Source organism: Manduca sexta, chromosome 28 (assembly GCF_014839805.1).
Source record: "Manduca sexta isolate Smith_Timp_Sample1 chromosome 28, JHU_Msex_v1.0, whole genome shotgun sequence".
NCBI lineage: Eukaryota > Metazoa > Arthropoda > Insecta > Lepidoptera > Sphingidae > Manduca > Manduca sexta.
This window is the reverse complement of record NC_051142.1, coordinates 5728564-5744359: the sequence shown is the minus strand read 5'-3', so window position 1 is coordinate 5744359 and position 15796 is coordinate 5728564. Positions and strand designations below refer to the sequence as shown.

The window sequence follows — 15796 nt, the reverse complement described above, 5'->3', positions numbered from 1 at the left end:
CTGATTAATTGTAAATCGATATTACATTTCATAGAGTTTATCATGGTTACATTGCGACAACTGTTTTAATATGTTTTGTTTTGCTGATATTTTGCAAAACTATTTCGTACAATAAGAATTAAATACATTATTAAAGCCCTCATGATGCAGTTTTTTGCCGCAATCGCCATATTTCATGTTATTCGCATCGCTTCCTTGTTTAGGGTCTCATGACGTAGGTACCCAAAATTTTGCGAAAAAAATCGCACGAATGTAAAGTGTGGGCTTACCCTTATTTATGGACAAACTTTCCTCGCAGCGTGTCTGGGTGACTGGTCGCTTGTAGCAGCTTAGTTGAAGGTCAGAAAACTGCCGAACAAGTTAGTTTAATTTGCTGCCGACCACTGACTCATAACAGTAACCGTTAATGATAGTAATGTTGCAGTCAGTAATACTTCTGAATACGGCAAGCAAACCTCCGCAAGTTGCGTACGTTGTAAAATATAAACACTATTCAAAATCGTATAAGGTGTAAACTTAACGGAAAAACGGGAGCAGTTTATTTGCTCCGTGTGACCGCGCCCTAAAGCATTGAATTTACAGGAAGCTTTAAATCGTACCGTAATGTATACAGTCGATACAAACGGCTGTTTGCAGAAATACTACAGATCTTCCTTTTTACCCGGGCTCATAACTTCGCCGTGTTGTAATGAGTATAAATACGACAAGCGAATGCAATTTACTGTCCATTGCATTATATAGGATAGTAGGAAGTGTAATAAAAGCATTGAGGATAGGGAAAAAGCATTGAGAAACGTTTTTAATAACCCTTCCTCGTACAATAGATGGTAATTTATGCGGCATCTTAATGGTACGTATTTTCTATGGAATTTCACATAATGTAGAAGGCAAATGTGTACTTGACTATAGGCTTTTCATCAACAATGGTTGTAGATACAAATTAGTTAACGGCTAAGAAAACTATGACTATATATTCTACTTGGCGAAGTGCTACTTTAGCAATGTTTAATAACTCCTAGTTTATATAACGTCTACAAGTAATTTTTGGAATCGGAATAAAAAATATTTTCTTACACGGAATTATAGACGAAGAATACACCAAATATTATTCAGAAATATCAGTATATTCCTCATATATTTGTTTTTTTTTCATATGGAGATAATCCTTTATATGCTATACTATAGGGAAATGTGTGTTTCTAAAAACTGAGAAAACTTGCGCTCAAACACAAATCAACTGCTATCGATCGATTATATTTTTAAATTGCTTTAAATTCTTTTTACTATTGATGCCCCAGTTTTCTTGCAGTCACGTATGATCTATAAAAAGAATATTATTTGAAAACTTATAAATCATTCTGGCATGCCGAAGAGAATGAATAACGATGCAGTATTTTACTTTATTAACAATACTTTATCTGTATTCATAATAAATATTCAATTTAAAATTCCCAAGCCATAAAAATGCAATGTACTCGCATTCACACTAGTGAATTAGATCATGGATTGGATAAGAAGCCTTGAAAAAGTTATTCAGTGTAAGATGAACGTGAAATGAATGAATTTGAACGACAATGAGTGTCGGCCACAATGAAAATTAAAAGTAACCGAGCAGTTAGTGGCAATGACACGCGCTGTCATTAACTTTGGAAAGTATGTATTGTGTCCTTAAACTTTATTTGAGGACATCAAATTAATGTATAGACATAATATATGGATAGAGCACGTAGCCGGCGAGGTATATGAGAGAGTAAACATTTTGTATTTATTCTTGACCGTTGTGTTAACGGGAGGCAGAAGTAAGTATTTACCTTATTGTTAAGCCGAACTACTCAGAATCCCGGCGGAGGCTTGATAATTCTACGTTTACTTTTTGTTTGGTTTCGAAATGTGTAAATATTATAATTACTATATTTTGTAACATTGCCGACGTTATGCTATCAAATAATAACGTGATAATGAACAAATGTATGTACAACTGTAGTTCGTATTGCAACACAAAACAATAGAGTGTTTATCTGATCGCGTTTTTTCAACCCAACAAACCAATCGCAATTAACCATATTATTTGAATACGCCTACGTCAATCAATAGACTATCTGTTTTATCACCTAGATTGGATTTCAGTTCGCGGAATTTTTTGCCAGTCGGTAGCTGTATTTCGGGGAAGGATTTTTTGCTACTTTCTATGATAATTACATTTTCAGTTTCGAGGAAAGCAGCTGCTGTATATTGTACAATGAATTAATTTCCTATTGCTGATGTCATATAATAAAAGATTGTTCGTCATTTTAACATAGAATAGAATCAGTTGATAATTCTAGTTTATTTTTCGTTCCGAGAAAAGGCATTGTTAATGTAGAATACAATGCCCGGGTCGAGGGTGGAAACTTAAGTCTGCGATTCGAATGGCGATGTAAATAGACAGTAAGTTGCTTTTGTAAGGAATATTGCGAACCAAGAGTGTAGCTGCGGTGAGGCGGTAAGGGGCAAATCCCATGAGGCATTTCTCTACCGATCTTTTAGATAAGAAGGATAATGGAATTGACGATATTGAACAAACAGAGTCAATATTATTTAATCAATGTAACTGTTTTACAAACCCGTGTCTCTTGCCTCGGGGTTATTGCAATGTTTTTAGAAATAGGTTCCAGAAATACCGCCAGTCAAAGTAAGATTTGCAAGCTCTATTAAACCATATGCTGTTTTACATTGTTTTGATAATTTCTGACTTCACCCACACAACTTCAGACGCGTCATTACTATTCTCGTAATTTGTTGAAATTTTACCCGTTGTTGGTTAAGTACATTCCTCAAATAGCTCAGTATTGATTTTCAATGACCAGTGAATGGTAATTTAGCCATTAGTCAGTAAGTTCTTTATCTTTTAGTTTGAAACCACAGACAAGGTTAACATTATTATACTTTTTATATTAATGTTAAAACTCGATGTAGCATTACTATGAAAAGGTAAGGCTAATAATATACATAAGCTAGAAATTATTAATTAACTTAATCGAGTTGTTTATTCAGTGCGAGCTTTAAACATCATAGTTGCAAAATAACAAATTTTAATATGTTTTGTTCATACCATATTGAAAAGGCTCGTCATGTATGTCAATTGCTTAATAAAGTATATACTTATACGCATAAAGTTATTGACCGACTTAAGTTTAATTTTTGAATCAATATCTTGTCGCGTAAATTCAAAACATAAAAATGAGTTTAGATGTTTTATTTTAAATGGAGATGCTCCTGTCTATTATATGAATGTTAACTTATCGATTGACGGCGACCGTTAGTGTTGAAATATGGCGGTATCAAAAAACAGCTGTTCAATAGCTTCGTTAAAGATATCGTTGTTATTATCGATATCTGTATAATGCAATCAGTTCCCGGCCTCCCGAACGATGATCATGCTCGCACAGATCACATCTGTAACACATCTTCGTTATGGCTCACTGTGATATACATAATATCAGTAAGTAATATATTAGAAGATTTATGTACACTATAAACAACGTGATTTTGCACGTTTCCGTTACGAATAGGCTGTGGTCATTAAAAATAGTTAAATATTAGATAATGGACAGTTTTAGACACAACCCTTTTACATCTAACGGTAAACGTAATGATCTTAGTTATTCAGTGTCACAGTCGCCTCGCAATAAAGATTTATATGACCGCCGTGGTATTCGACATGATGTTATTATTAATAAATCCGCGAAGTACATCCAATTCGCCACACCCAGTGCCGTGACGAACGGAATTGGTCGGATCATTGATTTTTTGCAGTTGTATGTAATTTACTTTGTCTGTATCAACGTAAACTATTTCACGCTTCGTGCTTTTCTAACGCGTTTCACTTTAGGCGCTAAGTCCCAGTTATTAAATGCGTTTAGCCATGCTCTAAATTATTAAGAAAAAAATTGGGCGAATTCCAACATTCATTAATTCTGTGATATAGCTGTTAACTGGTCGCGTTTCGAGAATCGCACCTAAGTAAATAAATGGTTATCTTTACTGAATGTTTACGGATTGCCTGCCTAAAAACATGTGCCAAATATATTGCAGCAATAACATTTTATTAACACCCAGATAAATATGCGTTTTCAACCTGAATTATGCGCTTTATATTATTGTAATTGCATCAGTTTTTGACAAACACCAGCGATAGATATAATTTCTTTTATACATATAAGAAATTAGAGAAAATTCGATGGAGTGAACCCTTTCTTATATATCTCAATATTTAACGAAGCATTATTTATTTCCTACAATTATCGGGCGAGAATTCAATGCAATCCACAGTTATTTTGTTTAAAAAATACAGAAAAAAGCCTAGTAGTTAGTGTTCTTGAAAAAAAAAATCTCAACGAAATCTTTAAGACAATAAGTAAAGTTTTTGTCAATTGTTTTAGTCTAGAAATTTGTTTTCAGTCGTTATACTAATGTACTAAAGGAACATATTTATTTTTATCTGAATCCTTCTTTTCACATTCTAATAAACAAACCAGTGTACGTTTCATTTTCGGACATGTCGTTAATTATTCTAGACTCAGACACAAGATGCGTAACAGTTATTAGTTTTAATGAATATAAAAAATGTCTAAGTTCGAATCAGTTAAAGCTAAATCCCCCAACAGTTTGATAGAAACAGTTTACTAATCAAGTGGTAATAAACATATCCTTTATTTTGATGTGCAATATATCACAGAAACTAAACAAAAAGCGTTCTATTCGCAAGATATATAAACATCTAAACACAAGGCAAGATCCCGGGAACAGTTTTGTTAGAGTGTATTCATTCACAGAGTTTACTTGTAGTTGGTACTCGGCGACATCGTGTGCGGTACGCCTCTTGGCGCGGCACTCGATCACATTGTTGTTTTGATTGTTGCCTAATACAATACTCCATTCGTGTGACATTTGACGTGATTGTTACGTTTTGTTATGGAACACTCATCGTCGTTTTACAAACAAATGTAAACACTACAGTTATTAAATTTAAACTGCCTAACCTATGATTTAGATAATATTTTTAAAGTGGTGATGTTAAATTTGGTAACAGTTCAAATAGGAGTGATATGGCAGTATAATTTGTTTCTTAATTTATCAATACTGTCTCTGACGAGTACCTAATTAATTGTAGTATAATATGAACCACTGTTGATTGCGTTCTGTTGCTGCGATGTGGTGTGGTTGTGGTAAGAGCCCCTGTACAATAATTGTTGTTTCAGCATATTATCATTATTATCATTATAACAAATAATTCTATTATATGGTAGTAAATTATTTACAAATCTGTAAGTCACCCACGAGTACTTTTACCCGTCTTACGAAAGAAGATGACAACATTAAGTATTAAGAATTTGCATCAGTATTATTACGAAAGTGTTGGCATATGATGAATAGCCATGTCGATCAGCCGAATCAATTGCATTTATTCTTTTGTTAGAATGTGCTTCGTGTTGTAATAATGTATTGCAAAATTTTAATAACATATCCGCTCTACATGTGATTTGGTAATGCCTTTCAGTCGACACAATTGATTGTTTTGAAATATAAAATCATACCGAAAAAGTAATTTATTTTTAATTTACACAATTGTTATTTTGAATTTTATTGAAAAAGATTTGATTGTGTCATTTAATATAGATTCAGGCGATGGCCGAATAAGGTCTGTTAAATATAATACAATTTCTTCTTTAAAATATGCCATTGCTATTAACTTTTATTTTTGAAGACGGTATAATTAGATTCAACAGTCATCCAGATTTCAGAAATAATTACAATCATCCAAATTATCAGCGCTGAGCTGAATTGAGCCTTGTGACATAGTAGCAACAACGATTAGCCCTTAGATATTGTAGGAGTTGAATCATATTTCTACCATGCTGGTTCATAAGGGATGGAGGGGGGGGGGGGGGTGCCATTTCTCCCTACGTTGGTTGGTCCCAAGAAAAAATCATTGTTACGTCAATGATCCTATGTCAAATGCACAATAATTTGTCTAAATATGTTTGGTTTATAATTTTAGTGTAAGTATCAAAACAAAGAATGCTTGTAATTCCCAATATATTAAACTAATAGAGAGGTGCCTGTTTAAGGTTTTTAGATCGTTTATCATCATCAAATTTTAATAAAATGTGACGATATTATAAAAATATCGTATTATGATTTGGTGTTCTTGAATATAGTGTATTTGAAATTTTCGCGTATGACGCATTTACTTCACTGAGGATCGTAGTGAGTCGGAATATACGTAGCTATCTTGAAATAGGTTTTTATTATTTCTCACTTATTTTATTAGTGTATTACATAAACTATGAAACAAATCATTAAAAATCTAGCAAGGTGCATTATGAGTCGAATTGAGTTGCACCGAAGCTGCGTCAAAACTGTCAAGGCAAGACACGAAAGTTGTCCATTCGTTGTTTTATGAAGCGAATATTCCGCTTTATTAATTAATAACTGGATTTTACTAGATTCCAAGGTACAAAGCAATATGATATTTATTTCTTAAACGACGTAACAAACAACCGACGTCGATATCATATTATAGTGTGGATAGGGATGTGATAATATACCGTTCATACTTCATGTCATATTTAATGGATGTATTACCTACATATTTCTTTAGCTGAAATTATTTTTTTTGGCAAAACTGTTGTATAATTATCTGCGAAACACAATTGGTAATTCTTAAAACAAAATAATAAATAAATGAACACTCACCTTTCAACTAAAGGCAGAACGTTATCGAGGAACTCAAAACCGGCATGAGTGGTGTAAGTAATTGTCTCGTGACATTGAATCGTGCCGTGGTCAGCGCGCACGTAGTTCTTTAACACCCAGAACTCCCCCCGCTGCACTGTTTGCGAAGCGAAGTCCTTGTCTGTGCAGGTGAGTAAACATTTCAGTCGTGTCAAAGTCGCTTCCGACAGCGCGTTCTCATCCACTACATCAAGGTCGAGCGTTTCATTAGTTATATCTGCATCAGAGGGCACAGCACTAATCTTCTTCTCTATATCTACCATAGAAGCGGTACTAGACGCTGTTTTGTTTGTAGTCGGCATCGTGGAAGTAGTCTTTTGCGATGTCGACTCCTCTAAATTCCTAACGCTCGACTCGATTGATCTCATTTCAGTGTCGTTCCTGACGTCCTCTCGGCCGAGGTACCGCAGCTCGGCGCTCCTCTCGGATCCGTCTACCGTGATGGGTATCCACTCCACCCCAGGCGCGGTGTTCACTGACAGATGCATCGCCGCGTACAGCAGCACGGCGATATTGATCACAATGCTCACTCTAAATATTAAGTTACGTCGGTTACCCAACATGTTTACAAAATAATTAGGCACTTGCACTTATAGAACTAGAAATTCGATTGCTAGAACGTCCTTCGCCGTCCTCTAGGACGCAGTTTCCTGTAGGGACCTGTTCGTGCCAGCATCACAATTTATTGTGTCATCAGCAGGCGTGTGGAGTTGGGCGCCGAGTCGGCGCCTCGCTCTGATGCCGCTCCTGGAACAAATCACAACGCTATTTTAATACCCAGTTTTAAACGTCACTCGTGGCAGCTGTTTGAAAAAACGTTAAACATAGTGACGTTTGCAAAAGCAGCTCCGCCGGCCGGCAGTTCCTGCGAAAACTCATGTCCAAGACGCATGTAATCTCAATTACAGTTAGGCAAAGGAAATTGGTAATAATGCAGTGGCATAAAATAGTAATTCAAAAGAGATGCTTCATTTGAATAACTATTATTATGCGTAGTGAAACGATAAAATATCTTTCATTTACCTGGGGCACAATTACTGTAATTGTCTAGTTTTATAATGCATTAAAAGTCCCGTATATTGTATGGGCGCTGCGAAATGGCCATGTTGCGTTACGCGAATTGCAATTAAATAAATTTTTAATTACATGCCTTCGGGCTTCTGTGTCATCAGTGTCGTGAGCATGGCGAGCCATCGATTTTATTGAAAACCAGACAATATTATTACATAACGAATGTAAATTACTAGCTTATTCACGTGGTTACTGTTGCATAAACAGATTTTTAATTAACCTTTTATTCTTCACAAAATGTCAATTTTCTATCCGTACGGACACTCAGACTTCCAGTTTAATAAATGTTATGTGTCTGACAGACTGCAGTCAGCCTGGACTATAAAAACTTTAAAGAATGTGTATGAGCCGCAATGAATGAAGTGTAAATCAATATTTTGTTTATAGTGAAACAGCAAACTACGGCGCCACGACTAGTTTTTTTCCCACTGAGTTTTAATTAGCGAGTTGTGTTCTGATTAGCATTTATCGGCGCGTGATCGTAGTTAGTCAGATGGTATCGGCACCGACTGTGGGATAAATTAATCTATCTTATCTCTATTCCCATTTCTATGTGCCGCGAAGCACGCAACCCCATAGCAAGCTTTAAGGTTATTTTCATATCTAGCAGACAGACAGATTTAACATTGTTACCATACAATTTATAGGAAGTTTATAGCTTCTGCGTACTGTGTGAATACAAAGTTGGTAGTAAATAATATGATCTTAAAGTAAACTTCTAACAGCACTACTCATTCTGGCGGCGGTTGGCTGGCGGTTTAGTATCGTGCCTTTATGTATTGCAACATTTTATTAGTGCTTCAATATTACGTATTTATGTAGGTTGGTATAATTAAATTGTAATAGACGCAAACAAACCACGACAGAAGTAATAACAAACAAGTTCACCGGCATTTCCTACCAGTTTATGTTATGGAAATGTGATGTATATTTCTTCTTGCACGGTTTTGGCGCGTGATTAAACGCGAGAACTTACTGCGCGTGGAATTTGCTCGTGGAATCGAAGACATTCATTATGATAAAACCTGTAAGCACTATAAATTTATTTCACCAGAACACTGCAATTATTATAAACTTGGTTAGACGTTATTTTTGTTCATTATTATGTACGCAGAGATCATTACAGCGTTTATGCACCGCTTTTATAGCACTCAAAGCCAGACATGATTTTCCCTTTTTTTATACTTAATAAATGTAAGACTCATGCGGTAACACATTTTTTTATTAAATGTAACACAGAAAACTTGCACGAAATATCTCAGTAAAATACTTTTTGATCTGATATCGCAATACCGTTGAATTCTGCATTCCTTTTCGAACATTTTTCCAATAGTTTAGCAAGATAGCTGTAGAATTTTAATGTAAAAGTATCACGTAATGAATGTTAAGCACATACCATATTAATGTCGTCTAATAAAAAAAAATAAGGGGCCGCAAGTCGTTCATATATATTTCAAGTTAGGTCTGTGGCTCAACATGACACATTGTAACAAAACTGGTATAGCTTCATGAATCTAAAATACTAACGCGCGATTAAATATATTAAATCGCACAGCATCATACTTGGCGCCCATGAGGCGGCCGTTTAATGGTTTGAAAAATTATTCTCCGATGAAAATCGTTGTATCTTTTTGGATTCTATATGATACGTAAAAAAACAGTTATTCGTATGCGGGAAAGTATTGGAGTTTATTAATGAGTTGTTCTTAACTAAATTATATTTAGCATGTTGTAACGGTAAAGGAAAGTGTTACGAGTAATCCCGCACGCTATTAGAATGTGATTTCTCACGTTCGTGTAATTCATGTTCGATTTATTTACGTGCGTGTTACTCTTTTTCCACATTCTCTAAATGAGGGAGATGGAGATAATATTATGCCCTGGGGTTTGGGAGAACGGATTTTATTTTTCCCAACGAAAAAACACAGACACATACACATACTCATTCCTTTTATCACCTAGTGCAGCTACTTTTCGCCGTGCGCATACCGTTCCATAGATACGGGCGAAAACTTTAAATCTCATCAAGAAGTATTATATAATTTATCCCTTTAAATAATGTTTTCAAAACAGATATTCATGGAGGGAAGTTATTATCTTTATTGTTTAATCAATGTTATTATTCGTAGAAAATATTCTGATTCAAAAATCATTACTGTGAGATTAAATTGCAGTCAATTTCCCACCAGCATCCTGCATAATATAGAAATAAATATATCCCTAACGAGTGTTTTATGAGAGCACAAGGAAATGCAGACTATCTTATCTATTAGATAGCGCGTATATTGCCCTATATGGGGCATAATTACAACCGTCCGCAGGAAAAGGTCCTTGATTGGCGGGATAAAGCCGGCATAAAACTTTCCTGATAAAGCACTTTCGCTACGATTTATTGTTGTATACGTACAAAATTGTTGTGCGGATTGCCTTAACTTTTTTATGTCGGAATAGAGAAATTAAAAATAAGCATTAAATAAAATTGTAGGTGATATTTTGCAAGGGGTCACTTGGTGCGATATTATATTTTAAACCTCATAGTATACCTACTTTGGTACCTAGATATTATGATAAACCTACAAAATACTGTATTCACCAATTTTTTCTTGTAAATCGCTAAGATGTATTAATTAAAGGCGTTATACGTTAGTACATAATATTATTGGAGTACTTTTTCATCTTTAATAAATACGAGAGTTTGTCAAACTGAATGTTTGTTAGAAGTGAACACAGAATTAGCTGAGCGGGTTTCGATGAAATATGCCACATGGATAGATAAAGGCTATTTTTTCTTTCGGTAATTTTCTTCTATGGGAGATAATGGAATTATATAAACAGATTTCTGAAATAGATGGTGCTGGCATCGCATAGGTGGCGCTATAAATCGTTACAGTGATTTCGAAACCTTGTAGCCATCGCTGTAGCAAAGAAGGCTTCACGCCGTCGAAAGTGCACGCAACATCTAATATTAAATTAAAACAACCAAATATTCTACGATTTTTACATCAATTGTGATCACAACTCAATTGTGCCTAAGTAAATCGGTATAGTTTGTTTGTGTTCGTACAAAATTCATACTAAATCAATATTGTGTCTAGCATAATTTTGAACAATTAATGGGTGTGCAGTGATGTAACATCGGTTATTTTACTTTTTAATTGCACACGGCCTTTCCGTATTATTCTAAACACACCAATTATTCACGGTAATGGTGAATTTTACGCGCGTAAAATGTATTTCCTGTTTCTTTTTGATTGCATTATGAATTTATATGTGCTTAGAAATGGCCTTATTGCAGTATCGTACGAGGTTTATTTCTCTAAAACCCATATAGTTGCTTTATGAGTGATGACGCTTAGTGAAATGCAGTGTGGAACAAAAAATTGTGTGTATATTGTAACACAGTGAAGGCTGTGTTACAATATACACACAATTTTTTGTTTAATAAACTTTGTGAAATAAACAAAAGGTTTTGTACCAGTTTTTAATTAATTACTTTGGCATATTAAAGTTAGTAGAAACTTAATTATGCCCTATTAATTATAACCTATTTTATAAAAAAAAAGAATAAGGAAACTATTTTCCGTTTGTAAATACGTGTTATTAGACATAATAATTAATTATAAACTTCTTAATAACACCTTCATGCTGCGTAGAAACATAAGTCATACAAGGTAAATTAGTCAATATTCACCCTCACAGAAAAAATATTTTTATATAAATGAATGAGAAGACGAACAAACCATTCGTCTGATAGTAAGCTATACGACTGTTCAATTAAATTAACACTACGCAAACCTTGAAATGGGGAGAAACCACGATGTGACATTGCACCGGATTTATCACCTAAGATATAAGTGTAAAGTCCCATAATGCCCAGTTATTAAACTGCTTACAATGTCCAACAGCAGGTCAGCGCTGTGTGAATACAATTGTTGTGATTGCGTCGAAAACCTTTGAGAAGGAGAAATAGCAATTGTTTTATGGATATGACTTAAGAAATAAAGGGGATTTTTGAACCTCCAGCAATCTGTCTAACCGTAAAAAACTCAGATGCAAACTTGACACTATGCCAATCCGTTCGAATCGACCCATTGGCTTTGTTGTCAAAATTACCACTTTACCACAGCATGTATTCCACTTATGGCACACAATGTTTTGATTAATTAATCGTACATGAATTCCCATTCGGGTACTCCCATCTGAATCACTAGCCAATAATTATTATCGAAGTTTTGATAAAACTGCGCAATATTTTTTATATGCGTGCAACGTAATAATGCAGTATTTTAATGTGGCTACGTCGTTTAAATGTTCTTTGTTCGTCAAACAATTCAATGTTGGAGGTATTTGGGTGTTGGATTATGTAAATCTGAGGTCATTTTAGAAAGAACTTACCAAACGTAACAGCTCTCATAAAGTGGGCATTTCCTATAGAAAAAGATATTTTTGGTCATAAGGTTAGATCTCATTAAAAGTAGTATGTAGTGTTATATTTGTAACTTATTTAAAATGGAACAGTGACTCACGATAAATTATGCAATTTGTGTATGTATATGTTTATCGTACAGGCTCACACTATCATTGCAATTATTATTGGTGACATACTTACATGAGTTTTATTTGTGCTTGTAAAAAAAATTAAATGCCATACAAATAAATATTTGTTCTGCGCATACTCACATTTGTAATTTACAATAACAATTTATTTATACTCTGAGTAAATACAAGTCTCAAAGAGTTTCGCAGATGATAATACACAAAATACCTAATTATAACTTTGTATCTTAAACAATATCAAATGCGTATTTGAAAATTCTGTTTTAATATTAGGTAGAGTTAATATAACTAATTATATTATTTAAACAATATGTTGTGTATTAAAATGTTTAAAAGTCTTAACAGTCAGTAAAGTCCATAAATATAATTGCAATCATAGAAGTCTCTTGATATTAACCGTGCACCAACTATTGAAGGATCAACTTAAGGCTCTCTTCGGAGCAAACGACCTTGAGTATTTGTTATATACATTTACGGCGCACGAGTTAAGTATGAGCGGAAAATAGCAAACATTTACTAGAGAGATTTATAATAATTGTTTTAATAAAATTATGTTTACTTTAGGACGCGATTCACAAAGCATTAGAGTGATATTTTCGTTATTTCAAATCAATGAAGCAATAACCCCATTATAAAAAAATTAAAACACCCAGAGTATAGATAACATATTGTAGAAATAAAATGTTTTCATTTTTTTTCATTATATATTACAAATTTCAAATAGATAGCCTCTGAAAATACGGTAAGCGCGCCGTTTTAATGGGGGCATCCCTTTAATCAGACTGATTAGAATTAGGATACCTGCATTTAACTTTACAGAGCTCTATAGTAAAATTACTACAAATATTATCTGTAGCCATTTTTGAAAACTGCGTGCTTACATTAAGGGCCAATTAATACATACAACTCTGATTCCGTCTGAAGTGCGTTATCACCTGAGACACTTTTAAGTTAAAATCGGTATCTAAGGAAGAAACTCTAATTTAAACATACCCAGAACACATCAAATGGCATCTTAATTCACACTATGTGATTTTGACAGCTGTGTTTTATTTATAAAACTGCACCGACTCAGCTGTTTAACATTTTAAATGTTTACTAAGATGCTACTCAAAGGTGACATTGGTTTGTCAATACGGCCCGAAGAGTTCTCCACTTCAATGTTTACCCAAAGACTACCAACGGTAATAGAAGGGAACTAAAAACATGAATCGTGATTAAAAATAATGAATAACGCGAAACCGGTATAGGTAAGTGATTAGATAATGCGTTCGCACCGACCTTGACTCAGCAGGACAGCCGAGGCGTAACGGAACGTAATGGTTATTTCATAGATGACCACTTCTTTCCGTTATTGCAATCTAATAAATTAGGCTCGGTAGACGTGCCATGCCATCCCAATTTTATGTGACCTTTCTTGTCATGTTACTGATCGAAATTTTGAGAGTCTCAGATGTAATATTTAGTGTTATGTTTTTAATTAGTGACTGCTTGTTGTGAAAATTAAATATTGTAAAATTCATTTTACACAGTAACTTAATATCAGAAAATATCGGAACCAAGGAACAAAATTTTGTAAACCCTACTTAAGCTCTGAAAATCGCAGTTTGTATAATATTCGAAACACGCTTTGACACTTCCCAGGAAATATAAGATGAAACAAAACATTAACTTATCAAGTCTCAAAGCTACAAAGCCGTTTTAATTTCGCACATACGGGCATTTGTCAAACTCGAAGTTAAGCTGCAAATAAAATTCAGAGCTCCGGCAGGTACGCAAATTGAGGGACGTTATGTGCCTCCGCCCGGCTTTACTTTGTCACGAGCGGTCAGCACAATGGCTCGTAAGTTCTTATGTCAACTGGGAATTTGCTTACAGTGAATTTAACTATTCAGTTTTCCCAGCAAGGGAAACATGTGAGCGTTTGCGGTCGGCGGACATCCATCATGGTCAAAGCAATTTTAATATTAGACATAGGTCGTGACTTTGGCTATTAGTAACACCCGGTTTTAATATTAACGGTAGTTTTGTTATTATGTCTGAGTACGGCTTTGATGTTAGTTAATTTCTTCTTTGGTTTTATAAACTTGGGTCTTGTTTTCTCAAGCCATAAATATTCATAATACAAATAGAAAATAAGAATAGACTTTAAGCGGTACTTATAATTGTGTCGTTTGAAAGTGTATTTTAGCGTTAATGTAGCATATCATTAAATTTGATAAAGTACCATTCCAGGGTCAACAATCCAGCTAACAAAAGTGGACGTGGTTGCATCCTAACCGGAATCGGAATCCAACGCAGTGGTCACTTGCCCTTTGTGGTTCCAATAAAGCTTCAAGGAAACCAGTTTGTCATATTTAAATTATTCATTCACGCCTCAATGTATATCACGAGTTACTGATATTCATAATAAAATTTCGTAGTCCCTTTATGCAAGCAAATTGAGGATTGTGAGTTAGTAATATACATTGTTTATAGGTAATGCAGAAATGGAAATCAGAAAATTCTTACAGGAATGATTAACCAAACCTATTATTCATACGGTGAAATACAAATAAGAGGTTCAAATTAAAATATGAAATAGCAAAAATAAAATACTTCAACTGTTTCACTAATATATTATCAGATTATAAATAGCATAAATGTCGTTGGATCTCTAGAATTGATGATAAAAAATTACCTTTAGAATATAAAAAGCATGAAAAGAACGGTGGTAGAGCTTTACTCTTCATATAAAACACCGCTAAATAAATTATATATATACAATAAACGGAAATACATCAAATACTGCCGGCGAATGCCTCACGCCTGACAGGGGTTTAAAAATTTGGACGCCAGACTGGGCGTGATTCGACGTGTATTAATCTGCGCCGGGGAGTCTGGATCAAACTACGCCAATTTGGGGGAGAGACCCCCTGTCTGTCTGGACACATAGTCTAGAATTCCTTTATGTTTCGTATAAAATGTTAGTATATAATATAATGGCAGGAAGAGTGATCGCTATGGTGGCGGTGACTATAAATGTAGGTATTTTTGTAGTAGCAGCTCTTGGAGTCTTGCTGCTCATTGCATTACGGCCCTTAGGTAAGTACATTAGATAAATAGAGGTTCTCCACACACGACTTTCAACGCGAGGCTTTAAACAATCGTCCGTACACTATGAATAGATCCATTAGTGGTAATAGCAACATCGAATTAACCACTCATGTTGAGATAAGATCGTGGCTGGTCCGGATTGTCTCGCAAGTGGCGGCTAATGAGACTATTCGCGTCCACTCACTGAATGAAACAAGGCCAAGACGTGGAACGTACAATTGAATAATTAAATAGCCGATAAACAAGATATAGCAGTGTTGGAAATTGACATGTCACACTCGCAAATCTATAACTC

The 15796-nt window shown here is 34.6% G+C and overlaps 1 protein-coding gene across 1 annotated transcript in view; it reads right to left on the bottom strand.

Moving 5' to 3' along the window:
- The window catches only part of LOC115441833 (beta-1,4-glucuronyltransferase 1), a 61214-nt gene that overhangs the window by 19337 nt on the left and 26081 nt on the right, over nt 1-15796 (bottom strand). The window contains exon 2 of the mRNA XM_037444941.1: nt 6739-7524. Coding sequence (XP_037300838.1) covers nt 6739-7340 — 602 coding nt within the window. The 5' untranslated portion in view covers nt 7341-7524. The remainder of the gene's footprint in view (nt 1-6738; nt 7525-15796) is intronic.